This window comes from Chelonia mydas, chromosome 5, assembly GCF_015237465.2.
Source record: "Chelonia mydas isolate rCheMyd1 chromosome 5, rCheMyd1.pri.v2, whole genome shotgun sequence".
Lineage (NCBI taxonomy): Eukaryota > Metazoa > Chordata > Testudines > Cheloniidae > Chelonia > Chelonia mydas.
The window spans coordinates 93,324,119-93,350,214 of NC_051245.2; the positions used below are offsets into that span (position 1 = coordinate 93,324,119).

At 40.0% G+C, this 26,096-nt stretch overlaps 1 protein-coding gene across 9 annotated transcripts in view; it reads left to right on the plus strand.

Moving 5' to 3' along the window:
* PRUNE2 (prune homolog 2 with BCH domain) overlaps positions 1–26,096 on the plus strand; it is a 185,647-nt gene that overhangs the window by 149,589 nt on the left and 9,962 nt on the right. For 6 of the 9 annotated variants that reach the window (XM_027827905.3, XM_037901818.2, XM_043547213.1 and 3 more), the window contains exons 10-16: positions 2,743–2,822; positions 4,017–4,217; positions 10,268–10,444; positions 16,709–16,811; positions 21,946–22,077; positions 22,244–22,330; positions 24,427–24,525. In XM_027827905.3, the coding sequence (XP_027683706.3) occupies positions 2,743–2,822; positions 4,017–4,217; positions 10,268–10,444; positions 16,709–16,811; positions 21,946–22,077; positions 22,244–22,330; positions 24,427–24,525 (879 nt within the window). The remainder of the gene's footprint in view (positions 1–2,742; positions 2,823–4,016; positions 4,218–10,267; positions 10,445–16,708; positions 16,812–21,945; positions 22,078–22,243; positions 22,331–24,426; positions 24,526–26,096) is intronic. The other 3 variants (XM_043547211.1, XM_043547212.1, XM_043547216.1) reach the window with 1 other exon arrangement.

Below are 26,096 nucleotides of genomic sequence, written 5' to 3' on the forward strand. Positions count from 1 at the left end.
TCAGTGAGCTTTGGATCGAGCCCTTAAACGTTCTGTGCCTCAGTTCCCTATCTGCAAACTGGAGGTAATAGTTCCCTTCTCTCACCCTTTGTCTGGCATGTCTATTTAGATTGTAAGCTGTTCAGGGCAGGGACTGTCTCTTACTGTGTGTTTGCATAGTGTTTAGCACAATGGGGCCCAGATGTTGGTTGGGGTCTCTATGCACTACCATCATACAATAAATACACAATAATAATAATAAATAACCAAAGAAGGCCATGCTCTGACACTGCCCCCAGGATGCTGGCCCAACAGCCAGATAGGATTTTTTCCCCCAACAAAGTAGATAGAAAGAATGTACAACAAGGAACGCTGTGACAAAGAACTAACGCAAGTTGGATTAATTAGACTCCCCATCAGTTCAAGTGAGTCTGCTGGATGACACTCTGCTGAAGATATATCAGAGGAAAATACTTACTACTTTGCCCTTATCACAGCTCCAGCACAGGAATGTTAAAATTTTCTATACTGCTACTGATCTGCCTCATACTCACTTTTCCACAACCATTACTTTAACCTCCATCTTTGTTAATTCTTAATTCCAAGATTGTTTCCCTTGGTGCCCTGTGATGATGAAGTGTACAGGAGACAACTAGGTGGCAGTCAATAGTTATAATATTCTCCTAAACCATTAGCAGAGTTGTTCAATGGATAAACAGAGCCTCCTGTAGATACAACTGAATGGAAACTGGCTCCTTCAAAACATAAAGAAAAGGAGTACTTGTGGCACCTTAGAGACTAACCAATTTATCTGAGCATAAGCTTTCGTGAGCTACAGCTCACTTATGCTCAAATAAATTGGTTAGTCTCTAAGGTGTCACAAGTACTCCTTTTCTTTTTGCGAATACAGACTAACACGGCTGTTACTCTGAATCCTTCAAAACAGGTCCTCCATCTGGACAGGACAGGCTATAACATCATTAACAGGCTATAACATCAGTCTCAGCCCAAAAATAAGATCCAGAGTGTGATTTTTTGGGGCGGGGGGGGGGGGGGGAGGAGAGAAGTCTCATACAAATCCATTTAGCCAAATTTCTGTGATCCAGATGTGAAAACAAAATTATTTTTCTGCTGCTAAAAAAAGCAACAACAAAAAAGCCAGACTATGTTGTAGCTTAAATTGCTACTGTAAAAATATGCCTGAGGCTACACATTTGCATATTCACAATAATGTTTAAAAGTTACCTGAATACTGTGTGTTTTGTGTGTCCTTGCCTTCCATAAGAACGCACATTTCACAATGTAGTCAATGACAATTTCTTTGAATGAGCAAGGAAAGCAGGATCAGGTCTGCTGATGCTATTAGAAATTCCCCTATTACATTAACATCTTTGATCTTGTATTTTTTTTCAATAATTAATTCGTAGTTATTTTCAACATTCCAGTTGGATGTTTATAGAGAGTTGGTTGCCTATTCTCAAAAAGCTATTTAGCCATGGCATTTTGGGCTTTTTTTTTTCAGTTCACAAACTATCTGCAAACAAAATTATGTTTTCCACAATTTTTTTTCTTTTTTAAAGTTATTCAACTAAATTTTTATGTAAAGATATTTCACTTTGGATTTCCTATGAAATGTTTCCTGCAAATATTGCTTTGCGTAATCAGTTTTCATAATTTAAAATTGAGCTGTTTGGAAAGGACACATAGGTCACGCAATATGTTTATTCTGATTGATTTAGTGTAACTTTTCAGAATAAGGCTTATGGTGTAAATATTCGCAGTTATGAAACTGAAATTTACTTTAAATTAATATTCTGTCACATTCATTTCAAATTTGCTGTTTCTGTGAACATTCCTACTAGCAAACTTATTTGTAAAAATTTTACAGAAAGTGAATACAAAAGGGGAATGAACACAGCTGAAGTGATTTATTTTAAAAAATTCTAACATTTGCAATTTCCCCCCAGCATTTGCTATACATTATCCCAATTAATAGTCATTTTTAGGTATAATTATTAGTATAGTTCCCTAATATTTTCCTAACTAATATTACTTGATATGAAAGTTAAACATTTGGTAGGAGTTTTTCAACATAGAAAATCTGTCACAAAATTCCAGGATATTATTTTTGTGCTTCTGAGTTCTTTCAGTACTATACATGCCTTTCTGAAATTCCATGACAGAATGAGACACTTCAGCTGATTCACATGCAAAATAGCCCTAAAATATGAATAAAATCAAAATAATGTAATATCCTTTTAGTCTTAATGTTGATGTACAGCAAATGTGATTATGGTAATTAGGTTATTATGGAAGTCTTGCTATGATATGTGATTTGCGTGCAGTGGCTCAGGATAGCCACAACTTTCTGGCACCTAGTGCTGCATTAGCAACTTGCGAGAAGCCCAAAAGCTGCACTTAATTTGCATAAAATGGAAACAACTGCAGTCTGCTGAAGTGGGGTTACACAATGCTACGTCCTAATCCAAACTCAAGTGCGTGATTATGTGGTGGGGTTTGCACTCTCCAGGGGCCACATCTCCATATCAACAATAGAGGTAACTAAGAGCTACCTAGACATGTTCCATCAGCCACATTGTGGTCCTCACTATATGACTGTAGCCTGTTTGCAAATCATATATTAAAATTAGACATGTATGAGGAAAGACAGTGCTCCAAATTAGATTAAATTGATCTTGGTCATCTTGCATATAAAATACAGTATGTCAATTTAAGGTGTTGCTTTGTCGTTGTTTTTTCCAGATTGGTACCAGAGGATGTGGGAATGGAAATCCCCTTTGAGGAGGGTGTACTAAGTCCTGATACTACAGAGATCAGGCCTGGTAAGAGAAACATTTATTCATTCATTCATTCAGTTATGTCTGATTTCCATGACATTTAATTATTCAGTGAGAAGGACATTTCTGTGCTGATAAGGCATCATTTCAGTGTTAGAAAAAAAGTGTTGTTTGCTTTATTTAGTTAATTCTGTACTTCACTTGACAAATGATAATAATTAGCAATGTGCCACATATTTTCCCTTGTGCCCTGGTGTCAGCTGTCTGTTAATTATCACAAGAACTAAATGCATTAAGTACTCTGCCTTAAGTATGCTAAATTGGACTTCAGTCTAAATGGGGTAAGTAAGTTCAGATATTAAAAGACACTAATCCAAAGAAAAGAGCTTAAAATATTGCATAAAATGCAGTAGCAGGAAAGAAATCATGCCAAACTTGTATTTTAATTAACTGAGAATATCTTTAATTACACCCAACTATGAGGAACAAGGTTATGTTGCATATTTATAACTACTACTGTAGAGAATTTCACATTATATAATCAGACAAAATACAGAGCAGCATATTTGCAAAATACCACCACAAGAATGATACCAAACAAATACTGCAATAGATACCTAAAGGTATATTCATTCAAAGGTACCTTGGTTCAACATTGAAATGAACTGTGTGATCCACATATACTGTCAGAAGCACATCTGAACTTTGCTTTTGGCCCATAATTTTGTAATAAAAACAAAGTGCATCTGTATCTAAATATTACAGAAGTTTGGAAAAGGTGGTAACCAGATTTGAACTTTCGCTCAGGCATGTCTTCAAAGGAGCTAGATCCCATTTTGAACAATTTAAGAGAAAGTGATTATGATTAATAATGGTGTTACTATCAGAGTTTGGAACATGACAATACAAATCCTTCATCTGTTATTTAAATATAATGATAATTTTAACTAAATTTATAGGGCCAAATTCTGTCCTGGGATGCTTCCATATGTATCTCACTGAGGTCATTGGGAATTCATGTAATTTAGAGCTTCTAGCTACATTTGACATTTCTGAAGACATAAATCTATTTTGGTTTCTTGTTAACTTTTTTTACAATTGATTTTATATATTATACAATTTTAAATGACTGGTTGATAGAAAATATCATTGTTGAATGTGTTTGATGTTATTCAAAAGCATTCAATAGAGCAGTTTTATCTAATACAGATACTCTTCTCTTTCTTCATATTTATTTAGAGCCACCTAATTCTCTGGATCTTAATGGCTCCCACCCCAGAAGAATAAAGCTCACTGCTCCAAACATCAACCTTTCTTTGGACCGAAGTGAAGGGTCTGTCCTTTCTGATGATAATCTGGATACGCCAGATGAAATTGACATCAATGTAGATGACCTTGACACACCTGATGAAGCAGATTCTTTTGAATACACTGGAAATGGTAATGAGCTAGACTGGGAAGACATTATGCAGAAATAAAGCAGGCTTTTCCTCATTGTTTTAGATGGGCCTAGGTCTGTCTCTTGTGTGTCAGCCTTTAGGCAGTGTAAGTAAATCTAATACTTCACCCATTTTCCGTTCATAAGGAATATCTGTCTCTTCCGCATGGAAAGTAATCAGTGGTGTCTACTTCTTTAGTGCCACACTGAGAACTAACTTAATTGATTAGCTGGTTATCTTGGAGGTAAGAACAGCTAGTCATAGAAATGCAGAAGTTCAGACTCCTCTCACTCCCCAGCACTACTATGGGACTTGTCCTCAGAAAAATCCCTCTTTGATTAGGAGCATATCTCAGAGTTTACAAGTTATTTGACAGTCAGTACTGGCTTGGTTACAGTTATAGGTATTACTACTTTGGTTTTCAGTATGTTTATGTTACATAACTAGGAAGTACATTGGCAGTTTTGAAAATTTGATCCTGTCTCTCTTAACATTATTCATTTCCAGATTTCTCTTTCCCAATGAATATTTTTGTTTCAGATTATTTTTGCTGATATCATAGCAAGATGAATCTTATTTTATTATTTTCTGTCTGTTAGTCTAATCTCCATAGGTTCCTTTGTGTTCTCTTTCTCCTCGTCAGTGTTTAGGATAACACCCATTTATGCGTTTCATAAAAGTTTTCTTTACCTCTTCTTCTAGAATCTAGATCATTAATGAAGATATTAAATAAAACTCAATCTAACACACTTCCTGGCAATACCTAGTAGACAACTTACGAAACCAAAAGTTAATGTTTTGTCATAACCCTTTGTGGACCTTCAGCCAGTTTTTATACTTTGGGACTGTTCGCATCCAAGTCAGTTTGAATTAATATTGAGAGAAATTTCATGATATACTGTAGTAAATGGTTTATTAAAATCCCAATTATTCTATCTACTCCTTTTCATTCATTTACTAATTATTAATTTATTAATTCTCTTTAAAAAAATAAAACATTTGAATTTATCTGGCAAGATCAATTCTTAATAAACCAATGTTTCTTATTGCACCTGGTTCCATTATCTTTTACACGTTTAGTGACTTTTTTTCTCTCCATATTTGTTCATTGTGTTCCTGGAGAGAGAAGTGAGACTTACAAAAGAATAATTGTCAGGATCACTCTTACTTATTTCTTGGGGCAATACTCTCTCTAGATACTTAGTTGGTCCTCATCACTATGTGAGGAGCTGAGATACCAATCATTAATGGATTTTATCCTCTCAATTCCTCTGTGAGTTGGGGATTTATCTCCATTTTACAGAGAAGGAACTGAGGTGGAAGGTAAATGATGTAACTTGCCTAAGGTCACACACGGAGTCTGCAATTGAGCTGGAAATTGAATAAGTCTCCCAGGTCCCCCAGACAGTGTCCTACTAGACTAGACCATCCTTACTACTTTTGGTACAAGCCCGCTTTTCCATACCTTTTTAAAAATAAGGGTCATATTGTAAAAAAATATTAAAAGGTCATTGTTCTTAGAGATAAAGGGATAATTTCAGTAAGGGATAATCTGTTATGTGCCAGCAATGAAATGTACAGGACCAGTGCAGTTCCCAAAGAGTGTATCACTGGCAGGGAGGGGCCAGGAGAGAAGGGGAAGTGTTGATTTAGTGCATTGACTAAGCACCTGTGCTGGCAGAGCTCCTGTTGAGCTCCAAGTAGAAATTAAAGCTGTCTTTCCTCTGAGAGATGGTGTCAGTGCAAACACCACCAACCCGCCGCTGCAGTTATCCCCATGTGGTGCAGTGGGCCAAACTACTACCCCATCCTTTACCAGTGGAAATTAATCTGGCCCTAATTATGTTATAAAGTACTGTACATTTTATTAGGATGAAAGTTTATTCAGCATTTAAATTATTGTCAATTAGGCCCTAATCCAACAATGCATTAAGGAGCTTGGAGTTAATGGGACTACTACAAATTTAAGCACATGCTTATGTGTTTACTTGACCAAAGCCTTAATTCTGTATATGAAATGCTTCTCCAGCTGGATGTAGTGTCTGCAATAGAATATAGAGTTCCAGTGAATTCAGCATTCTTCCTTGATTAAGTTAAAGCAAGTTAGATTTTTGTGTTGCTAGCAAACGAATGGACATCATTGTTTGGAGTCAGTATTTGGACTGCAAGTTTTTATAATAAAATATCAGTTAATATTAATCACTCTTCCCAATTTAGAGGAAATGCTGCAAAACAATATGCAGTTAATGAAGCATGTGCACTTGTAATCGCAGTCCTGCAAAGAAAAACATGGTACAGTGAAAGTCCTTATGGGACATATTACAGCAGAAAAAAATCTCCCTATTACAAAATTTCTGTGAACACCTGGCCAAATCTTGATAGTCATCAGATAAGGAGACACAGGGTTTTTTGTTCTGCTCATATCATTCTAGATAGACATTATATCGGAATAAAAGTCAGTTCGGACTTTGAAATTTACCAGAACAAATCTAGTGAGCATGTTGCATTGATCAGCAGTATTCTGAAAGTCAGCAGTGAAACTTAACGTGTTTCACAACGAATGTATTATTATTTGTGTTACAGTATTGCCTAGAAGCCACAACCACTGAATGCATCCGATGAAGTGAGCTGTAGCTCACGAAAGCTTATGCTCAAATAAATTTGTTAGTCTCTAAGGTGCCACAAGTCCTCCTTTTCTTTTAACCAATTTTTGTGTTCCAATATGCTAGGCACAGCAGTCCCTGCAATGAAGACTATACAGTCTAAACAGACAAGACAAAGTGTTGGATAAAGGAAGTAGTATTATCCCTGTTTCATAGATAGGGAGCTAAAGGACAGAGAGATGAAGGGACTTGTCCAAGGTCATATAAGCTTGCATATGGCAGAACCAAGTAACTGAACCATGATCAACTGAATCTAATTCTAGTGCCTTAACCCAGATACCATTCTCTCTCTCATACTACTTATGTAAAACAATTTATAACATTGCTTAATTCAGCTGTTCTCATGGTGAGAGGGATATGGTTATTGTGCAAATTCTTTTTTGTTACATGATTGGCCTTATATACAATGTGGTTATTTGTGTAGATGAATAATAATTATAATTTTTTTCTATGTGGGGAACCACACATTCACAACCAACAACAGAGGACAACTTTTTAATACATTTAAACTAAATTCTTCCTTGCATATAAATGTTTTATTACTGGAGAGGACATTATAAATTAAAAGTACTTGGAATGATCATTTAAACATCCAAGGAACAGTCATGTCAGCTTAAGTTGTTATTGCTAAAGAGGATATCACTGTGTATTCAGCCATCCATAAGTATTTCTAATGTCACTTCTGGGTAGAAGACAGAGTTTGTTATGGGCAGATGTGGAGCGTGATGATGAGCTGATTAGATGGTTGAAATGTAAAAAAAAAAAAAAAAAAAAATCCACCCTGGTTGCTGCAGAGAGCTTTTCAGAATTTGACTATATTGAATACTGCATGAAAGCAAACTATTTCTGAATATAAGAAAATGGGGGAAGGGAGGGGAAATCAGCTGGATGCAAAATGGATGCAAATACCAATGATTTCAATGGGAATTGTTCTCATTTACTCCAAGTCTGAATTTGGCCCCATGTTTTTATGTCACTTTCTAAATCAGACAGTTCATCATTTACTCACTAACTATGAGCCATTTGTCAAGTACCATTAATTTAAAGAGTTCAAGGTGTCCATTCCTGTTATTTCTTATACTTGGAGGGTTATGTCCTGGATTGGACCTGAAATGTCTATGTGAACTGGCAGAACTCTGCTCAGGGAATTTATTCCTTTACTCAGATTAGCAAAAAACAGCCTCAGGTTGATTTAAGTGCTCCATGTACCTCACATGAAAAAAACACCCTTTTAAATCAGAAATCAGACTGGCTGAGTAGGAAGAAAATCTTCCTAGGGGATTTGTGTCTTTACAAAGCTGTGTCTAGTGAGAAAATAGGGTCTGAATCAAATTATTTGATTTACATCTATAGCCAAGTCCACAAGTTCTGTCTCAAGTACCCAGTATGAGTTCAGTTGGAGCTGTTTCAGCCTGCACTGGTTTAGAACCAGTACAGACATCACTAAACAGTTCAGACTTAAGTGTTTCAGATAATGTTCCCCCTACTGCCCCACAGTACACTTGTGGCCTTTCAAACCGCCATGCGCAGAAACTACTGCTCCTGGGAAGTTGTGACAAGAACTGCAATGCAACAATGCAGGAGCCCATGCTAGCATGGACACAGGGCAAAACTACAGTGGTTCTGTACATGAATATGCATGGCTAATGTGGACGCTGTTTGTATTAGAATAGTATGCCTTCATTAGCTCAGTTAGGAATGCTGCATTAAACAGAACAGATATGTCACCATAAATACAAACTGTAACTATATTTGGTGATTCAGCCAAACTAATTAGATTCTTGGCTTTTTTTGTTAGGCTTTAAAACCTTGCTTCCATTTCCCCCCAAATCTCCTTGCTAGATATATTTAGTCTTTTCACCTAAGACTGAGCATGCTATTTATGTGTGTCACGCATTGAAACAAATTCTCTGCTTTTCTGCCATATGTGTCTTCTGGGCTGTTTCCTCTCTTTCTGACCAGGAGATGTTTGCTCAGACTGCCTGCTTATTCGTGGTGTGTGTTCACAATGCTAAATGCTCCAGGAAGATTAATAAAAAATAGATGGAAAAGAGGAACAGATTCACTCAAAAATCCTACGTTGTACTCACTAGCTAGGGAAAGAAATTAAGTAATTCCAACTACAAATGAAGTTAGTACCATATGTTAATTTTTATGTAGCCAGCCACTAAATCTGGCAACCTGAGATACAATTAGACATACATTAGCAGCCATGCTTTTCAATGCAGAATGGATATATATGTTTTGCTAATTACTTGTCATACTCGCGGGAGTATCAGAAACCAACTCTGGTCCCTTGCTACTCTGTTAATCTATCTACTCCTGACTTAGAACTAAATTCTGCAGCATCTTTTGACACTATGCAACTCTCAAAATGTAGTAGAAATACAGTGACACCCTGCATGGGCTGGGGGGACAAGGAAACAGAGGGGCTGTGCTGAGGGACTCCATAGTCCTCTGTGGACTTTGGATCTGAGTGTGGCTGCTGCGCTCTGAATTTTATGGACCAGTGCATCACAACCCTGTGAGGTATGCCCATAGTGGTGGTCAGGCTGCATAGCTGCTCCCTTCCTGGATGCAAAGTATGAAGGAAGGGATGCAAAGTATGAAGGAAGGGAGTTTGTAGTTCCTCCATCCGTGCTTCTATTTGATCCTTTTAGCAGGGGACAAAGACTTCATCCTTAGATGAAAGGGATTACAGAGAATAAAATCCACACCCTGAAAATTTTGTTTAATATATTCGAGCAGACAGCCATGTGGAGCAGTGGCAGTGCAATGCACTATCATCGTCATCTGAGTCTGATGGTTTTGGATGTGGAGTAGTACTCAGAATGTTGTTTGGTTTAATCAGGTATTTCTCCATTTCAGACCTCTTTGACGTCCACCAAAAAATAGGAGGAACACTTGATAAAAGGGAAAGAAAGTTGAGAACAATGCAGCCCTATTGTTAATTACTTCCTCTCTCCTCCTCCCCGCCCCCCAACCCTGGCAAGCACTGGTATGACCAAGGGATTAATTTTTCCATTTTAACTTTGTACTTTACTTTTTGGTACAGTTATTACACCAGCAGCCCATATATCATTGAAGAGCAGCAGTTCAATAGCCACTGCAAGTTGCTAATCAGAGTGTTATATTGCATTTTGTTACCTGAAAAATGTAAAGGCAATTCTGCTCTGTGATTGTTTACTATCATGTTCAAAATGGCGAAAAGGGAGGCAGATCTGACCAAGTGGCTGTTACAGGGTCAAATTCTGTTCTCATTTATAGCACTGTAAATCCAGACTAACTAATGGCTTTAAAGGGAAAGTTGAGTTCATTGAATTACTACAAATTTGGACCACTAATTATGAAGATGCTATAGTAATATATGCTGTTTTATTGTTTTCAGAAGACCAAGCAGCTGTTAGGGATGTTTTCCAAGAAGAGTCTGAATCCATTCCGGAGTATACTGCTGAGGAAGAGCGACAAGACAACAGGTTATGGAGAACGGTAGTGATTGGAGAACAGGAGCAGAGGATTGATATGAAAGTCATTGAGCCTTACAAAAAAGTTATTTCCCATGGAGGTAGGGAACTCCTAAAAGCATTTTTAGAGTGATGTGAAAAATCATGCTTCGTCAGCCAGTGGGAAAACTGAGTTCGTTCTTCAGCCACCCGTATAAACAACATGTTGGCTCAGACCCTCACATTACAGTAAATACTAGGGGGCCAGATTCATGCCTGGGCTGCTGTTGCTGAAGACCCAGGTGCGGATCCGAAAGTTCACTGAGAAGGAGACTGTGATGGCAAAAAAGCAGCTGCAAACTCCTGTCCATCAAAGGGCCAGCGGGCCACGAGCATAGACCTAAAAATGAGTGGTATTGTCAGAAAAGGGACATGGCCAGTTTAACCATAGGATGCCCTGACTCAGCACATCTCCTGAGCAGCCTTTGCCAGCTGGGATCCCCGGTGGAACTTAAAGCCTCATCTGTGGCAGAAACCCCATAGGAGAATAATTGTATAGAAATACCACCTACCCTCCCTGCAGGGTGAATCTTTCTGGAGATATAGGGAGGTCAACTGGTTCAAGGAGATATCATTTTCATATTTCTGTTCCATGGGTGAATTTGGGGTGAATTTAACCCTCAGAGTTTGGAAGTTCACTTGGAAAGACTGGATATGGGGTTTGGGTTATATCGCTCAACAGTATTCCTTGTTGTGCTGAATTATTTCTGGCAGAGGCAATAGGCCTGATTCTGTTCTAACTTACACTGGGGAAAATCAGAAGTAACTCCAATGAAGTAAATTGACTTCAGCCAGTGTAAAACTGGTGTAAAGGGAGATCTACCTGAGTCAGGCCTAATGTTTGATTCAACCTGGGAAAGGTAGAAGTGAGACGATCATAGACTCATAAGACTGGAAGGGACCTCAAGAGGTCATCTAGTCCAGTCCCCTGCACTCATGGCAGGACTAAGTATTATCTAGACCATTCCTGACAGGTGTTTGTCCAACTGCGCTTAAAAATCTCCAGTGACAGGTACTTTAAACACCTAAGCATCTCAAACAGTAAACAAACTAATGTAAATGCCTTATTAGCAGCATGATACTCATAGCATAAAATTCCCTTTCAGTAAAGAGTGAATGCTTTGGTTTTTGTATAGCCAGCTGTACTGAAAAATCTACTCCGTAGGCTATAGCTGTAATCATTTTTGCCTCATGAAGTATGCTCTTCCATGAGTCATTAAACTACTTTTATTCTGTGCATGACTGCAACCATTTTCCAGAGCAAGGTATACAGTTCCAAGTAGGAGGTGCGGTTAAAGGAAAAACTGCCCGTAATATATGCAGTGCTTCCCTGTGGCTTCAGCATATGTGCCCTTGATTAACCGGGAATATTGTTAAAGTTATTTTCTGCCATTCATGAGCATCAGCCGTCAGCCTTTCACCAGCAATCCCAGCAAATATTTTATTTTGTGTTCCTTGCATACTTGGTAATTATTAGACAAATCCATCAAATATAACTAGGAAAGTGACCTAATTTAAGCTGTGTACTTGTAGTATTGGAGAGGCAAAGTGGGTGAGGTAACATCTTTTATTGGATCAACTTCTTCTGCTGAGAGAGACAAGTTATCAAGCCACACAGACTCTACTTGAGGTCTGGTCAGGTCTTCCTCAATCCTTCTGGTCACTAACAACCTAAAAGCACCACCAGTGTTGATACAGTAACTAAGCCAGCCCAAGTTATTTACCCCATTGGACTTGTTACCATAGATACTTAAAATAAGAACATTAAAAATAAATAAAAATGTCTTTCCATTGACATATCAGGTTCATGATCCCTTTGGATACACTATGCATATGAGCAGATTAATGGGAGTGCTGTTTATTAACTTTGAATGGTTGTTAACACAGTATAACCACTGAGGTCTTATGAGTTTTTCCACTGTTGTAGTGTTGCTCACTAGCAGTGTTATTGAAATTTAAGCTATCATTTCTACTACATTTTCAGGGTCAGCTCCTTAGCTAGTATAAACCAGTATAGCTCCCTTGAAGTTAATAGAATTACAATTACATCAATCACTCATAGACTTGAAGGCCAGAAGGCACCATCATGATCATCTAGTGTGACCTATATTAAAGCCTGCAGAGACTCACATCACTCAGCGCACAAAAGGATTAATCATAAGTTAGAAAAGTCATTTTAACGTCCAGAAAAACCAGTTTTCAACCATAACACCACTATTAAAGACCGTGAAGGTATTTCATAAATGGATGGTATAATTAAGGAAGAAAAACAGAAAGAATTGCAACATTGCTAGTGGTATTTATTTACATTTTAAATGTATGTGCCGAATAAACACTCTACATGCATATACTGTGAAAACATTTACACAACTTTCCAGATTAGTGCCCTTACATATGCATTTACAGTAGTTTCTATTAAAATGAAAATGAGTCAATGATATGACTGTCATGTGATTTCAGTGGGAGGAGGAACAGGCTCTTTGTCACACAATCCTACTGTTAAAATTACTGCTAACTTAGCTTTTGAGCAGGAACTGCCTTCTGTGCGGAATTCCGCCTTATCCTGTGATGGCTTTGTAATCATGGACAGTTTTCCACTGGGGACCAGACCACTCAATTCAGTTTTATGTATGAACTAATTAGGATTTAAATTCAGTTCTCCAGGAGTGAAAGCCAAGTGGTCTAACCCATTCCCCACCATTTAGGTGCTCTGGGTCTGATTCTTCATGGCATTATGCCAGGTTTACATCAGTGCAACTCTGCTGAGCAAATGTAACAGAAATGATGACTTAACCTTAATGAAAAAAAGGTGAGTAGTGTGCAGCTCTATAACAAGGTGCATTGCCTCAGACCTGTTTGACACATGCTTTCAACTTTCTCGTCCATCCTATTTTTGCCTGAAAGATCCAGTTAAATTAAGTGACACTAACTGAATCTGGCAAGCTGCCAAAAGTAGAAATGAAGCTGTCTGTTGTGACAGTAGTTTATGGTAATACTGTTTCCAAGAGAAGTGGCCCTGCCTCGCCTCTAGCACTCATTTTGGAAGTGGTGACCATTTTCTTCAGCGTAATAACCTGTTAAACTGACCCCTTATTTTGCTTCTGCCGTCTTCCTTCTCTCCGGGCTGTTGTGTACTAAGAGATAGTGAGCACCTTGCCTTTGACATGGCTGATGGTTTTATCAGCAATATGTGCATGACATGTTCACCCACAACAGCAAGCTGCATGCTATTTGGTGAATTTTTGTCTGGCATCTTCTTATTCTTCAGACAGGAAAGTGTGACAAATGTACTCGTTCCAATGCAAAGTTTTGTAAAGAACCACACAAATCTGAGCTGGAAACCTCTACTAAGTCTTCTAGCCCGTCACCTTGAAACTGCATGATTTGCTTTCAAAATGATTGCTGCTAGAATTTAACAGTTTAATCCTCATAAAGGAAACATAAGAATCAGCAATACACACCAACATTACATTGACCAATTTAGAAACATTGGGTGAAATCCTGACCCCCCTGAAGTTAATGGGATTACAACCTTTATTTATCAAGAGTCAGATCCTTCCCTCCTGCAGCTGCAGATGTGGAAATGATGCAGTTTCATTGCATATGTATGAGGCAGGATTTGGAGAGCCTGAGCAATTGGTATGGCATTACTACAAAGTCCACCTCCATCAGAGTCCTTTGCATAGATATTCAGGAGCAGGAGTAGGGCTGGTGGAGCCTGTCTGCTTAGATAGCAAAGAAAGGTGCTTGAGAAATAAATTAACTAGAGTTTAGATAGATCCACCACTACATGGATTCACTGGCCATATTCCTGAGAGGGATGGTGGTGTTCAGAATCTGAGCGGTGACCAGAGTGTGAGTGGAGAGGAATGGATAGTAAATACAGCTCTTCAGCCAAGGGCAGAGGTTTCCTTCCACACCAGCCCCTGGGGAAATTCCTCTATGATCAGTCTGGCTGCTTCCACTGAACAATGGGCAAGGAATTTGTGCCAACTCTTGTTAGCGTCTTCTGATGAAGGATTAAAAAGCACCACTGTCTCGCATGAACATTGCTTGTCCATAAGAGAGCATAAAAAGAATATGTGATAGAAAAAAAGATTCCACAGATCAAACTATGTGGTTAGGTGCACATTATCTTTTTGGGTTTATGCGGAACTGCAAGATAATGCCCTTAGCAGAGCTGTATAAAATACTGGACACATCTGCCACCGTGACCTGGTAATGCCAAGCTCCTGGGCAGGTTGAAAGGATTGGCTCTTGATTTCATTATGTTAGTTGTATAGGGAATCCCTAGACATTTCCTAATTTATGTAAGCAAGTAAATCCCATCCCAACTTTCAAAGAAGAGGAGAAAAATACTGCCTTGTTCTTGAATGTATGGACTTAATATAGCCCATTATTTAATACAGCTAATCTGATTTAATACAGCTCATGTTATTGGTTAGCTGAAGGCTATGTTGTCTCTTTCACCAACAGAAACTGGTCCAAGAGAAGACATTATCTCACCCACCTTGTCTCAGTTGAAGGCTGTATCAGTTGCTGCTCTCCCTTTTGCGATTGGTACTTAAGTCTGAAAAAAAGGAAGAATAAAACAGGGGGGTTCAATGTTCTCTAATTCCTGTTTAGAAGACTGGGTTATTCCTTCATTTGAAGGCCTCTGAATATGAAGATCTTACAAACATGAGAGTTGGCTGTCCTTTTTTCTCCTGCTTATTCCAAGTTCAGGAAAAAGCACATTTAATTGTTGGTTTGAAATAATGCAAGCTGCTGTGTGACTTTGAAAACTTCTGTGATTAGCATTGTTAATTGGATAATTGCAAATGTAAATATATGCTAATTCTGCCAATCGTCTTATTCAGCTAAATTATATTTTATCAAATATGACATGTTTCAATTGTAAAAATTCAGGAGAACAAAACTGAAATCCTTCTGCAGACTACTTTCCAAAGTGAGGATTTGAAGCAATGTGGTTCAATGGATAAACCATGGCACTAAGAGACAGGAGACTGATCCAGGTCACAGGCTTGATGTGAACCTTTTTCTTTTCAAAAAGAAAAGGAGGACTTGTGGCACCTTAGAGACGAACAAATTTATTTGAGCATAAGCTTTCGTGAGCTACAGCTCACGTGCATCCAATGAAGTGAGCTGTAGCTCACGAAAGCTTATGCTCAAATAAATTTGTTCGTCTCTAAGGTGCCACAAGTCCTCCTTTTCTTTTTGCAGATACAGACTAACACGGCTGCTACTCTGAAACCTGTCATTTTTCTTCTCAGTCACTGATCCTCTCTCTGTATCAGTGTGCCCATTTGTAACGTGAGGATAATTATATTTTCTGTCCTTTATAAAACATTTGAGATCCTTGAATGAGAGATGGTGTATGCATGTGTGACCAGCCCCACCACCACCTCGGTTGGTCAGCACTTGGGCAAACTCCTTGCTGGGAGAGGACACCTTTGCCCATGCCCTTTTGACTGAGACTGGGTGGGAATTAATCTCCAGAAATCCTTTTGCCTCCTGTTCCTTAGATGTTGAAAACTTTGCTCCCTTGAGGAGTGGTCTACTTGAAATACCCACCCAGCAGCAGATTTCCTTAAAACAAGATTGAAAACAGAGAGAAAAGGGAATTAACACATAAGGAACAGTTTGCCTAATACAGTTCTCTCTCACTTACCTTCTTATTAGCTAAATTATGAAAGGCATTTTCATCTTAGTTCTAGAGACAAAAGAATGCTCTTATTCTTACATGTCTAAAAAGCTAGTCCTCTCTGATCTTCCTTGATAAGCCGCTGCACAGAGAGAATTCCTCTTTTGCGCCTACATCTAACCTGTTTATCCAGGTGTTCATTACTAAATTCAAAAAACCACCTCTGCATTTCTGTAGGAATATTTTTGCGTGACTCCTGTCCAGGGAAAAGTTCAGTCAGGGTTGCCCTTACCAGGATCGTCTTCTAACCACCTCTACCCCACAACTAAATTTCTCCCAGCCGTCTCGTCACCAAGCTGATATGTCAGAAGCTCTGGTGATTTTCATTTCTTTAGATTAACTACAGCAATCAGTGTTTGTCCTTAGCTATTGTTCCCTTCTATGGGAGCCAACTCATGCCCCCCTTGTGACTATACCAAGTTTCCATCTCTGCTGGCGGCAGAGGTAGCTGGGATTTTAAATACTGGGCTTAAACAAAAGGATTTACTTGATCTCCATTAGGCTTAAAAAATTAGATTAAAAAAATCACCATATTCCAGGCCTCCCATAATTATTTTCTTTTTAAGATGATCTTGTTAAGAGCCTTTACTGAGAGACAAATGCCTTTTTGTTTGTTCCACAGGATACTATGGTGATGGTCTAAATGCCATCATTGTGTTTGCTGCATGTTTCCTGCCAGACAGCAGTCGAGCTGATTACAACTATGTCATGGAAAATCTTTTCCTGTGAGTGATATGTGTGAACAATGTGACAGTCTTTTGCGTTAATACGTATAATTACGTACTGATAGATAAGCTGTCTTTAATTAAGAGATCATTTAGAATATTAAAGGGGGTGACTTGAATGCTATGGGGAAAAACTGCCTTAGGTAGAATGCTCAGTGAAGCACTCCTTGGCTCTAAAATCATTAAATCACATCACCAGTGAGTGCCAGTCCTACTTGTAGGGGAGAGCAGCCTTTCCTGCCTTTAACTCTCAGTTCATTTTTCAAATATTATTATTTGTATTGCGTAGCACCTAGGAGTCCCAGTCTTGGACCAGGGCCCCATTGTCCTTGGTGCTGCATAGACACAGAACAAAAAGACTGTCACACAGGGGCACCATTTCAGATTTTGGCGGGGGGGGGGGGGGGGGAGAGGGACAACTTTAATCATGATTCCAAGGGTTACTTAGAAACCTTGAAACTCTAGGTTTTTTGCAGATAAAAGGAGGGACACAACCAAAAATTATAACTCAAGGGGGCGGGGGGTGCCTCAGCACAAAAAGTTTGAAAACCACTCAGGGTGCAGGCAGGGGATATCTAGGGGCTGTGTACAGGAGGGGTATAGCTCAGGGTGCAGGGAGACAGGTAGCTAGGGGCTGTGTGCAGGCAGGGATGTAGCTCAGGGGATAGCTAGGGGCTGTGTACCGGGAGGGGTATAGCTCAGGGTGCAGGGAGGGGCTGTATCCAAAGGGGTGCTGCTGCTATTGCTGGGCCGGCCATGTGCTCAGTCTCTAGTTGGCACAGTGGGGGCAGATCCGTGGGGCAGGAGCTGGGGCGAGGGGCATGCTCTGCCCACCTGAGTACACGATGGGCAGGAGGAAGGGGACTCCCCAACATCAGCCTGCTGCCAGTTCTGCACACAGATCAGGAGGCAGGCTCCCAGTCCCAAGCAGCATGGCCAGTGGTAGCTCCGTGGTGAGGAGGCAGGGGCAGTGCAGCGGCTGCAGACTGCAGTGGAGCAGGGCAGTGGGGGAAGGAGGGCAGCATCTTCCCTCCTGATGCAAACTTCACCCAAATGTGGCACAAAACTTGGGGGGAGGGGGCAGATACCCCCTCTCCCTCACCTTCCCTAGATGGGACCCTTGCAGTCACTGCCGCAAAAAGTTTAGGACGTTTCCCGACTCCAGCTGCTTCTGAGTCAGTCACTACGAATGGCAATTGCCAGTGAGGAGGGACATACGAATTTGACCAAGTGAACCCAACTTTGTTTTAATTTTTAACAACAAAGGTAACTCCTAATGGCAACTTGTTCTGGCAGCAAATAGCTGGAGAAGGCAACGGCTGCCCTGAGCTGTCTCCAGTCTGCCTCACTCTGCTACTGAAATCCTAATCTGGCGGAGCCTCCAAGATCCACAAGCCTGTTTAAAATGAAAGTCGTAGAATCATAGGACTGGAAGGGACCTGGAGAGGTCATCTAGTCCAGTCCCCTGCACTCATGGCAGGATTAAGTATTATCTAGTCCTGGTGAGCTTGCACAGTTCAAAGGCTAACCAATGCCTGGCCTTACACAGGCTGCTGCGTAAGGAAATGGTGAACCTGACCATTAAAGCACAACTCCCTGCAGTTCCGTCCCCTGGAACACAAATGAGGGGTTCATGCCTAATTCATAGGAAAGATTGTCTCAGCTCGGGATAAAATATGACCCATACAATATAAGGCTTAATGGTGGATCATATTTGAAGCATACCCTAATAAGGTAACCAAAACACAATACAGCAAAAAAGAAACCCTGCAACCACAGGTGCTGGAATTAGAGGTGCTACTGCACCCCCCAGCTTGAAGTGGTTTCCATCATACAGAGGGTTTACCGCCTGGTTCAGTGCCTCTCAGCACCCCCACTATACAAATTGTTCCAGCACCCCTGCCTGCAACACCACAAACAGAAAAACAACAGCACTTGATTTCCTCCCTGTTCAGACCATTACTAGTATTTTTCTGAAAGGAGCTGCTGCATCTAAATCCGACCTATCATCACCAGCAGTCAATTGAGCTACGAACAGAGTAGCATCCTCGAGATGCAAAAAACAACAGAGCATAATTATGACTCAGATTGAACAATTATTCTGTGACTTAGTTGAACCCCTCAGTTTTTAAGTAAAGTTGTGTGTAATCAGGATAGACTCTTATAGAGGAGGAGTCTTTAAGGGTTAAGAGCCAGATTCTTCTCTCAATTATGCTACAGTAAATAACAAATAATTTCATTGCCTTCAAGACTTAAAGGCTTCCCCACTCAAGGCTATCAGCAGGGTCCTTTTTTTTTTTTTTTAACTCCATTGTCTTCACTGGGATTACTTTCGATTTATACCAGTGTAAATGAGAGCAGAATTTAGACCTGTGTCTTCAACTTGTCTTGCAACTGGCAGACTCCTGTTTCTTTCATACACAGAGGTTCAGGGTAGTGAAACTACAGAGGAAGTATCTGGCCACCCATTTATTTTGTTTGTGGCACGGTAGGGGTATATGCATGGAACCAAAGAGATGTCAGTATATGGATCCCTAGTACAACAGGCTATAAATATATGTGCATAAATTCTTCCTAGTTAATTGTATGAGGAATCTCGGGGAGTCCTGCATCCCCTCATTTTATGATCTAGCACTTCTTGGCCTTAAGCAAAGTACTTTGCATAGGTAATCCCACAACTGCAATGCTGTATTCACCAGATGTCAGCTCCATATCAGTGATTTTACAATCTATGACCAGCAACTGGGCATTTAGTTGTTTACATACTTTCCCTACTGTGGTTACAGTGCCCTGTGGGTCATCAAAGCTTTCTGTCATCAATTTGTTACCTTGACTAATCCGGTTGGATACTGAGAGTCTGGGCCAAGATTCAAACCCCAGGAGACAGCAGCTGCTGATGCCCTTCCCTGGGATGCTGCAGACCCAGACTGAAATGCCTGCTGTCTCAACTGCAGCTGCTTAGTCCTCAGCATGTTAGAGGCAAACAGTTACAAGTTCCACACAAGAATCAGTCCACAACCCGCTAAAAGTATTTGCTGAAGTCTGAAGAGAGAGTTTGTGCTTTCAAACTCAAGTAGAGCATTGTAGAAAAATCTCTCCAGTCACTAAGACATTTCCCTTCACCCACAATTTATTTTATTAAAAAGAAAAAAAAAATCTTTCATTCTCGTGAGGTGGATGAGGAGACACGCATCATAAGGGTGGCTGTTTTTTCCTAAAATGGCAATTGCTGTAATTCAGCCATGTTACTGATCACAATAGCATTCACTTATGGAAACAGGGAGGAAGCAGTCTCTCCACTTCAGGAATTACTAGGTGAAATTCTATGGCTTGTGTTATGCAGAAGGTCAGACTAGATGATCATAATGGTCATCTCTAGCCTTAAAATCTGTAAATCACTCTCTCTTTATTCTTGATGTTTATTATGATTGACTATCTGTATAGCACCCACCAACCCTCTGCATTTCATACACATAAAAAGACCTGCTCCCTTCTCCAAGGTCCCAGTCCTGCAAAGACTTACACGCCTGCTTAACCTTAGGCATTGTGCGTAGTCCCGCTGACGATTCACTGCAATGAGAAGTCAGCTTTAAATTCCACAGGATTACTCACAGTGCGTAAAGTTCAACATATGCATGAGTCTCTGCAGGATCGAGGCCTAAGTAGACAACATACAAATGCAAAAGGGAAGAGAGGCAATAAAAAGTACTGTGAGTCAGTAGTGAAGTGTGACACTAGTCTGGGTAGTTCCATGCATTTAATTTAATTAATGTATCCTTATATTTATTTAAAATGGGATTACAAATACTCCCAGGAGGTGAGAACTGGGCTTCAGATTCTTGTTTGGAAGAGCAATATTTTAAGAAAGGATTTAAAGGAGGAGAGTAGACTTTGAGGTGCTCAAAAACAACAGTGATGAGGCCCATTAAATACATAGGTAAAGGTTTCCCTGCCACTTTTATAAAGACACAGCCCTGGGGCTGGATGGTAGAGTCCAAAATTTTTTGCAAGGGATATTAAACTTCATGCTTCAGGGTATAAGCCAATTTCTAACTATTGCAGAGCGAAGTTGCAGTGTTCTGCTAACGTCTACAGGCTTCTAACAAACGTTTCAGCAGATTGCTCAGGCTTTAGGCTGTTCTGGTGACAACAAGGCCTTTAATGGAAGATGCTATGTTTAGGCACAACACACATCCCATTTCTGAAGGTCTTTTATCAACTTTTTCCTCTCTCAAAGGCAAAGACTCTGAAAATGTGCTCAGCCTTTCTACCAGTGGCATCAATGTTGCAGAGCTGGATGAGACCTAATGGGGTTGGGGGGAGAGAGGTGATCATCTGTTTCCTTGGAGACTAGACCAGAATTTAAATTGTCCTGTTATTGGCGACTACCATGGGGGTGAATCTGGCCAACAGAGTGCAGTCCTGTCATAAACTATTGTAGGGTTGGGGATTCATATTAGTATTATGTAGGCCTCAGGGATTTTTATGTTCAAAAAGGACCCTATGGTTAGAAGTACTAAGGGGTATTCTGTCCCTTCAGCAGAAGCAGGGAGGTTCATACTGCCTCCTAGCTGGTTTAATAGTTTTGGAATTCAAAAGCTTGGTAATACCTGTCACTCACAGACCCAGGAGATAGGATCTGTTGCACCTTCTGAGAACAAGAATTACAACTAAGTGTCTTTATGTTCCTTTTTTTTGGTCTTATTTTCCCTAGTAAACATGCCAATGACTAACGATGAAGCTAAGTTTTTCTTTGTCTGTGCTAGTCAGATCTCAGCACCACTTGGAATTTAATTATCCTGGTGTCCCTTGTTGACTGTTGGCATAATGTGTTTAAATGGGGTAAAAATCCCACCCGTAATGATGGAAGTGTTTCAGACTCACTTTCTGAAAGGAAGTTTTCCTAAGGAAACTATTTTTCTGAAGCTGAAGATACGTTTATAGCTTGCAGGATAAGCAACCACAAACTAGCTTTGAGTCAGTTGTCAATGTCTGCTTTTAATTTAAAGCAAAATGAAAAGCTGTTTTATTCTAAGTGTGCTTGTATTAATTAATTTATGCCTAATTATGTGGTTTTGATTAGGGATAAATGGATAAAAGATTGCTCACTCATAGGCTTTTACTCTCCAATCAGATATGTAATAAGTACCTTAGAGCTGATGGTAGCTGAAGACTATATGATTGTCTACTTGAATGGAGCAACACCACGAAGAAAGATGCCTGGATTTGGCTGGATGAAAAAATGTTACCAGATGATTGATCGACGGTGAGCACTGTATATTTTCCTCCTTGACCACACCCACTATTTTAAATGCCATCCTTTAACACCTCTTCTCATTATCGAGTCGGCTCTTAGATTATTGATTGCATATAGTGTTTCTATGTGACATTTTTATTTTTAAGAAGCTGAAGCATTTTTCTTTCCAACTTAGGTTAAGGAAGAATTTGAAATCATTTATAATCGTTCACCCTTCTTGGTTTATCAGAACTATTCTAGCAGTGACACGACCTTTTATAAGGTATGTAATACATATCAGTTTTATTTTCACTCAGTGTCTTTCAAAACATAGAAGCCCATGAATGGTCAGAAATGGCTTTAGCACAGGACTTGCTTGTTCCTGATGACCTTCCACAGACGCATGCTTAATTTACAAGTCCTTGCACGTCACTTCCCAGGTTCTGAAAGATGAAGTGTGTATTCGGGTATTTGCAAAAACTTACTACACATGAACAACTGGAGTAAGAAATTGCATACATCATAGGCACCCAATTGGACACCTGTATTTGTGTGTACAAGTGGGACTCTCTTATTTTTTTAATTGGCCTTAACTGTTAAGGGTATCTTGGACCATCCCTGCACAAAGCCCAAGTGGGTGTTTTATTGAAATTTCTTAGTTAGAAAACTCATGATGTGGATTACTTAATTACTTATTGTCCAGTGGTCAAGCTCCTGATCGGCCCTTAAAAAAAAGGCCAGAGAGCAATGACTGAGCAGCACATCCAGCCTGAAGATGAAAATGAAAACAGGCCTTTATCCTCAGTTTCCTTGTAAATGCTGGTTGAAACTATAGTAAAGAACAAAATTGTCAGACACATAGATGAACATAATTTGTTGGGGAATAGTCAACATGGTTTTTGAAAAGGGAAAACATGCCTCACCAATCTACTAGAATTCTTTGAGGGCTCAACAAGCATGTGGACAAGGGGGATCCAGTGGATATAGTGCATTTAGATTTTCAGAAAGCCTTTGACAAGGTCCCTAATAAAAGGCTCTTAAGCAAAGTAAGCAGTCATGGGAGGGAAGGTACTCTGATGGATTGGTAACTGGTTAAAAGATAGGACACAAAGGGTAGGAATAAATGGTCAGTTTCCAGAATGGAGAGAGGTAAATAGTGGTGTCCCCCAGGGGTCTGTATTGGGCTCAGTCCTATTTAACGTATTCATAAACGATCTGGAAAAAGGGGTAAACAGTGAGGTGGCAAAATTTGCAGATGATACAAAACTACTCAAGATAGTTAAGTCCCAGGCAGACTGCGAAGAGTTACAAAAGGATCTCTCAAAACTGGGGGACTGGGCAACAACATGGCAGATGAATTCAGTGTTGATAAATACAAAGTAATTCACATTGAAAAACATAATCCCAACTATACATATAAGATGGGGTCTAAATTAGCTGTTACCACTCAAGAAAGAGATCTTGGAGTCATTGTGAATAGTCCCCTGAAAACATCCACTCAATATGCAGCGGCAGTCAAAAAAGCAAACAGAATGTTGGGAATCATTAAGAAAGGGATATATAATAAGACAGAAAATATAATATTGCCTCTATATAAATCCATGGTACAGTACGCCCACATCTTGAATACTGCGTGCAGATGTGGTCGCCTTATCTCAAAAAAGATATATTGGAATTGGAAAAGGTTCAGAAAAGGGCAACAAAAATGATTAGGGGTATGGAATGGCTGCCGTATGAGGAGAGATTAATAATACTGGGACTTTTCAGATTGGAAAAGAGATGACTAAGGAGGGATATGATAGAGGTCTATAAAATCATGACTGATGTGGAGAAAGTAAATAAGGAAGTGTTATTTATTCCTTCTCATAACACAAGACCTAGGGCTCACCCAATGAAATTAATAGGTAGCAGGTTTAAAACAAACAAAGGGAAGTATTTTTTCAGAGAACACACATTCAACCTGTGGAACTCCTTGCCAGAGGATGTTGTGAAGGTGAAGACTATAACAGGGTTAAAAAAAAACTAGATAAATTCATGGAGGATAGGTCCATCAATGACTATTCGCCAGGATGGGCAGGAATGTTGTTCCTAGCCTCTATTTGCCAGAAGCTGGGAATGGGTGACAGGGGATGGACCACTTAATGATTACCTGTTCTGTTCATTCACTCTGGGGCACCTGGCAATGGCCACTGTTGGAAGACAGGGTACTGGACTACATGGACTTTTGCTCTGAGCTGTTTTGGCTGTTCTTACGTTATAATCAGGTAATCCCTCAGTGAGCACTCACAACAAAAGGGAAGACTCCACTCCCTATGTTTTCTTTTAGTGGGAGATTGTGAAGGGGGAAATGAAATCATGTGTGGCATTTCTGTGTTTCAGTTCAAAATTCAGCAGCAAGATCCAGTATGTTGGCACGTTGGCAGAACTCAGTGAGCTGATTCCAATGGAATATGTACACATTCCAGAGAGTATTGTCAAGTAAGTGAAGCATAATAAAAAAGAATGTACTTGTACTGGTGAAAAGAGTTACCATCATCCAAGCAAGGTATTGTTATTTGCAAGCCTGAACTATAACCAGATTTTGCTTCTAAATCCGATTTCACATGGAGTGACATGATTATTTATGATGTTTGGATTGGAGGCTCGTATTCAAGAGTCTATATGGGAGTTAGAAAACTTTTCATTTTATTAAGAATTATTAAGAGACAGCATTAATTCAGCTGCACGAGCAGGATTGAGCCAATTCCAGTTTTGTCTGGTTCCACAAAAATTCCACCCCACTCTGAAGCAGTAAAACATTCAGTCAATGAAACACAAGAAAGAGTTATTATCTAATCAGAACAAACTCTTAATTCACTAATCATAACCTGAAGGCAGGACAGGAAAGCTTAATCCTTTCATGAGTATCCCACTACATTTTAAATGATTGCTCTGCAGTTAAGTCTTACTGTGCTTTTTGTCTTTAATCTTACTGCACTTAGGACCGAAGCAATAATTCAAAGATAGCCAATTGATAAGACCACTGTCTTTTGTACAGTGAAAGCCCTGGGGCTCACCTATTATCTTTTGTCAAATAATTGGGAAAAGTAACTCATGAGCAAGACTAAAAGAAAATGGAAAACAGCAATTAGCCTGGTGAGGAAACTATATTGCTTCCATAAGTAGTAGTGGGGCAAACAAGGAAATACCTGCCCTGGCTGGAGGTGCTTGTGACATCTCTAAAAGAAAGGTTCTTCACACTAGGGCAGGGGTGGCCAACCTGAGCCTGAGAAGGAGCCAGAATTGACCAATGTACATTGCCAAAGAGCCACAGTAATACGTCAGCAGCCCCCCATCAGCTCTTCCCCTGCTCTCAGGGCCTCCTGCCCACCGGCAGCCCTGCCAATCAGCACCTCCCGATCAGCTGTTTCCTGTTGTGCAGGGAGGGGAGGGGGGAGGAGCGAAGGCACTGCAGGCTCAAGGGAGGGGGTGGGAAGGGATGGAGTGGGGGCAGGGCCTGTGGCAGAGCCAGGGGTTGAGCAGTGAGCACCCGCCCCCCCCGGCCCCCCCAGCACACTGGAAAGTTGTCGCCTCTAGCTCCAGCCCTGGAGTCGGTGCCTATACAAGGAGCTGCATATTAACTTCTGAAGAGCCGCATGTGACTCCGGAGCCACAGGCTGGCCACCCCTGCACTAGGGCATACATACTCTTCTCTTCGTGCAGATTTATTTTGCAAAGAAGGGGTCTTAGCACACTTCCTTTGCCTTGTTCAAAACCGGGTATGTCTGACACACAGAAGAAAAAAATAATGCATGTCAGAGATAATGTAACTTTGCAATAATGATCCATAAAGAAACTATGATTGACTTCCAAGTTTTTTAATCTTACTAAATAATTTCAGCCTCTCCCTCGTTTTCAGTTCTGCAATAGATGACAATCTGAGATGAGTATCGATGCTGTCCTATATTTCACAAGCTATTCAGTGTAGCTGTCAGAGATGCATACAAAATGCCTCAATCTATACGATAGATTTAACAAACATCTTTCAGTTGCATTTATAAAAAACATTT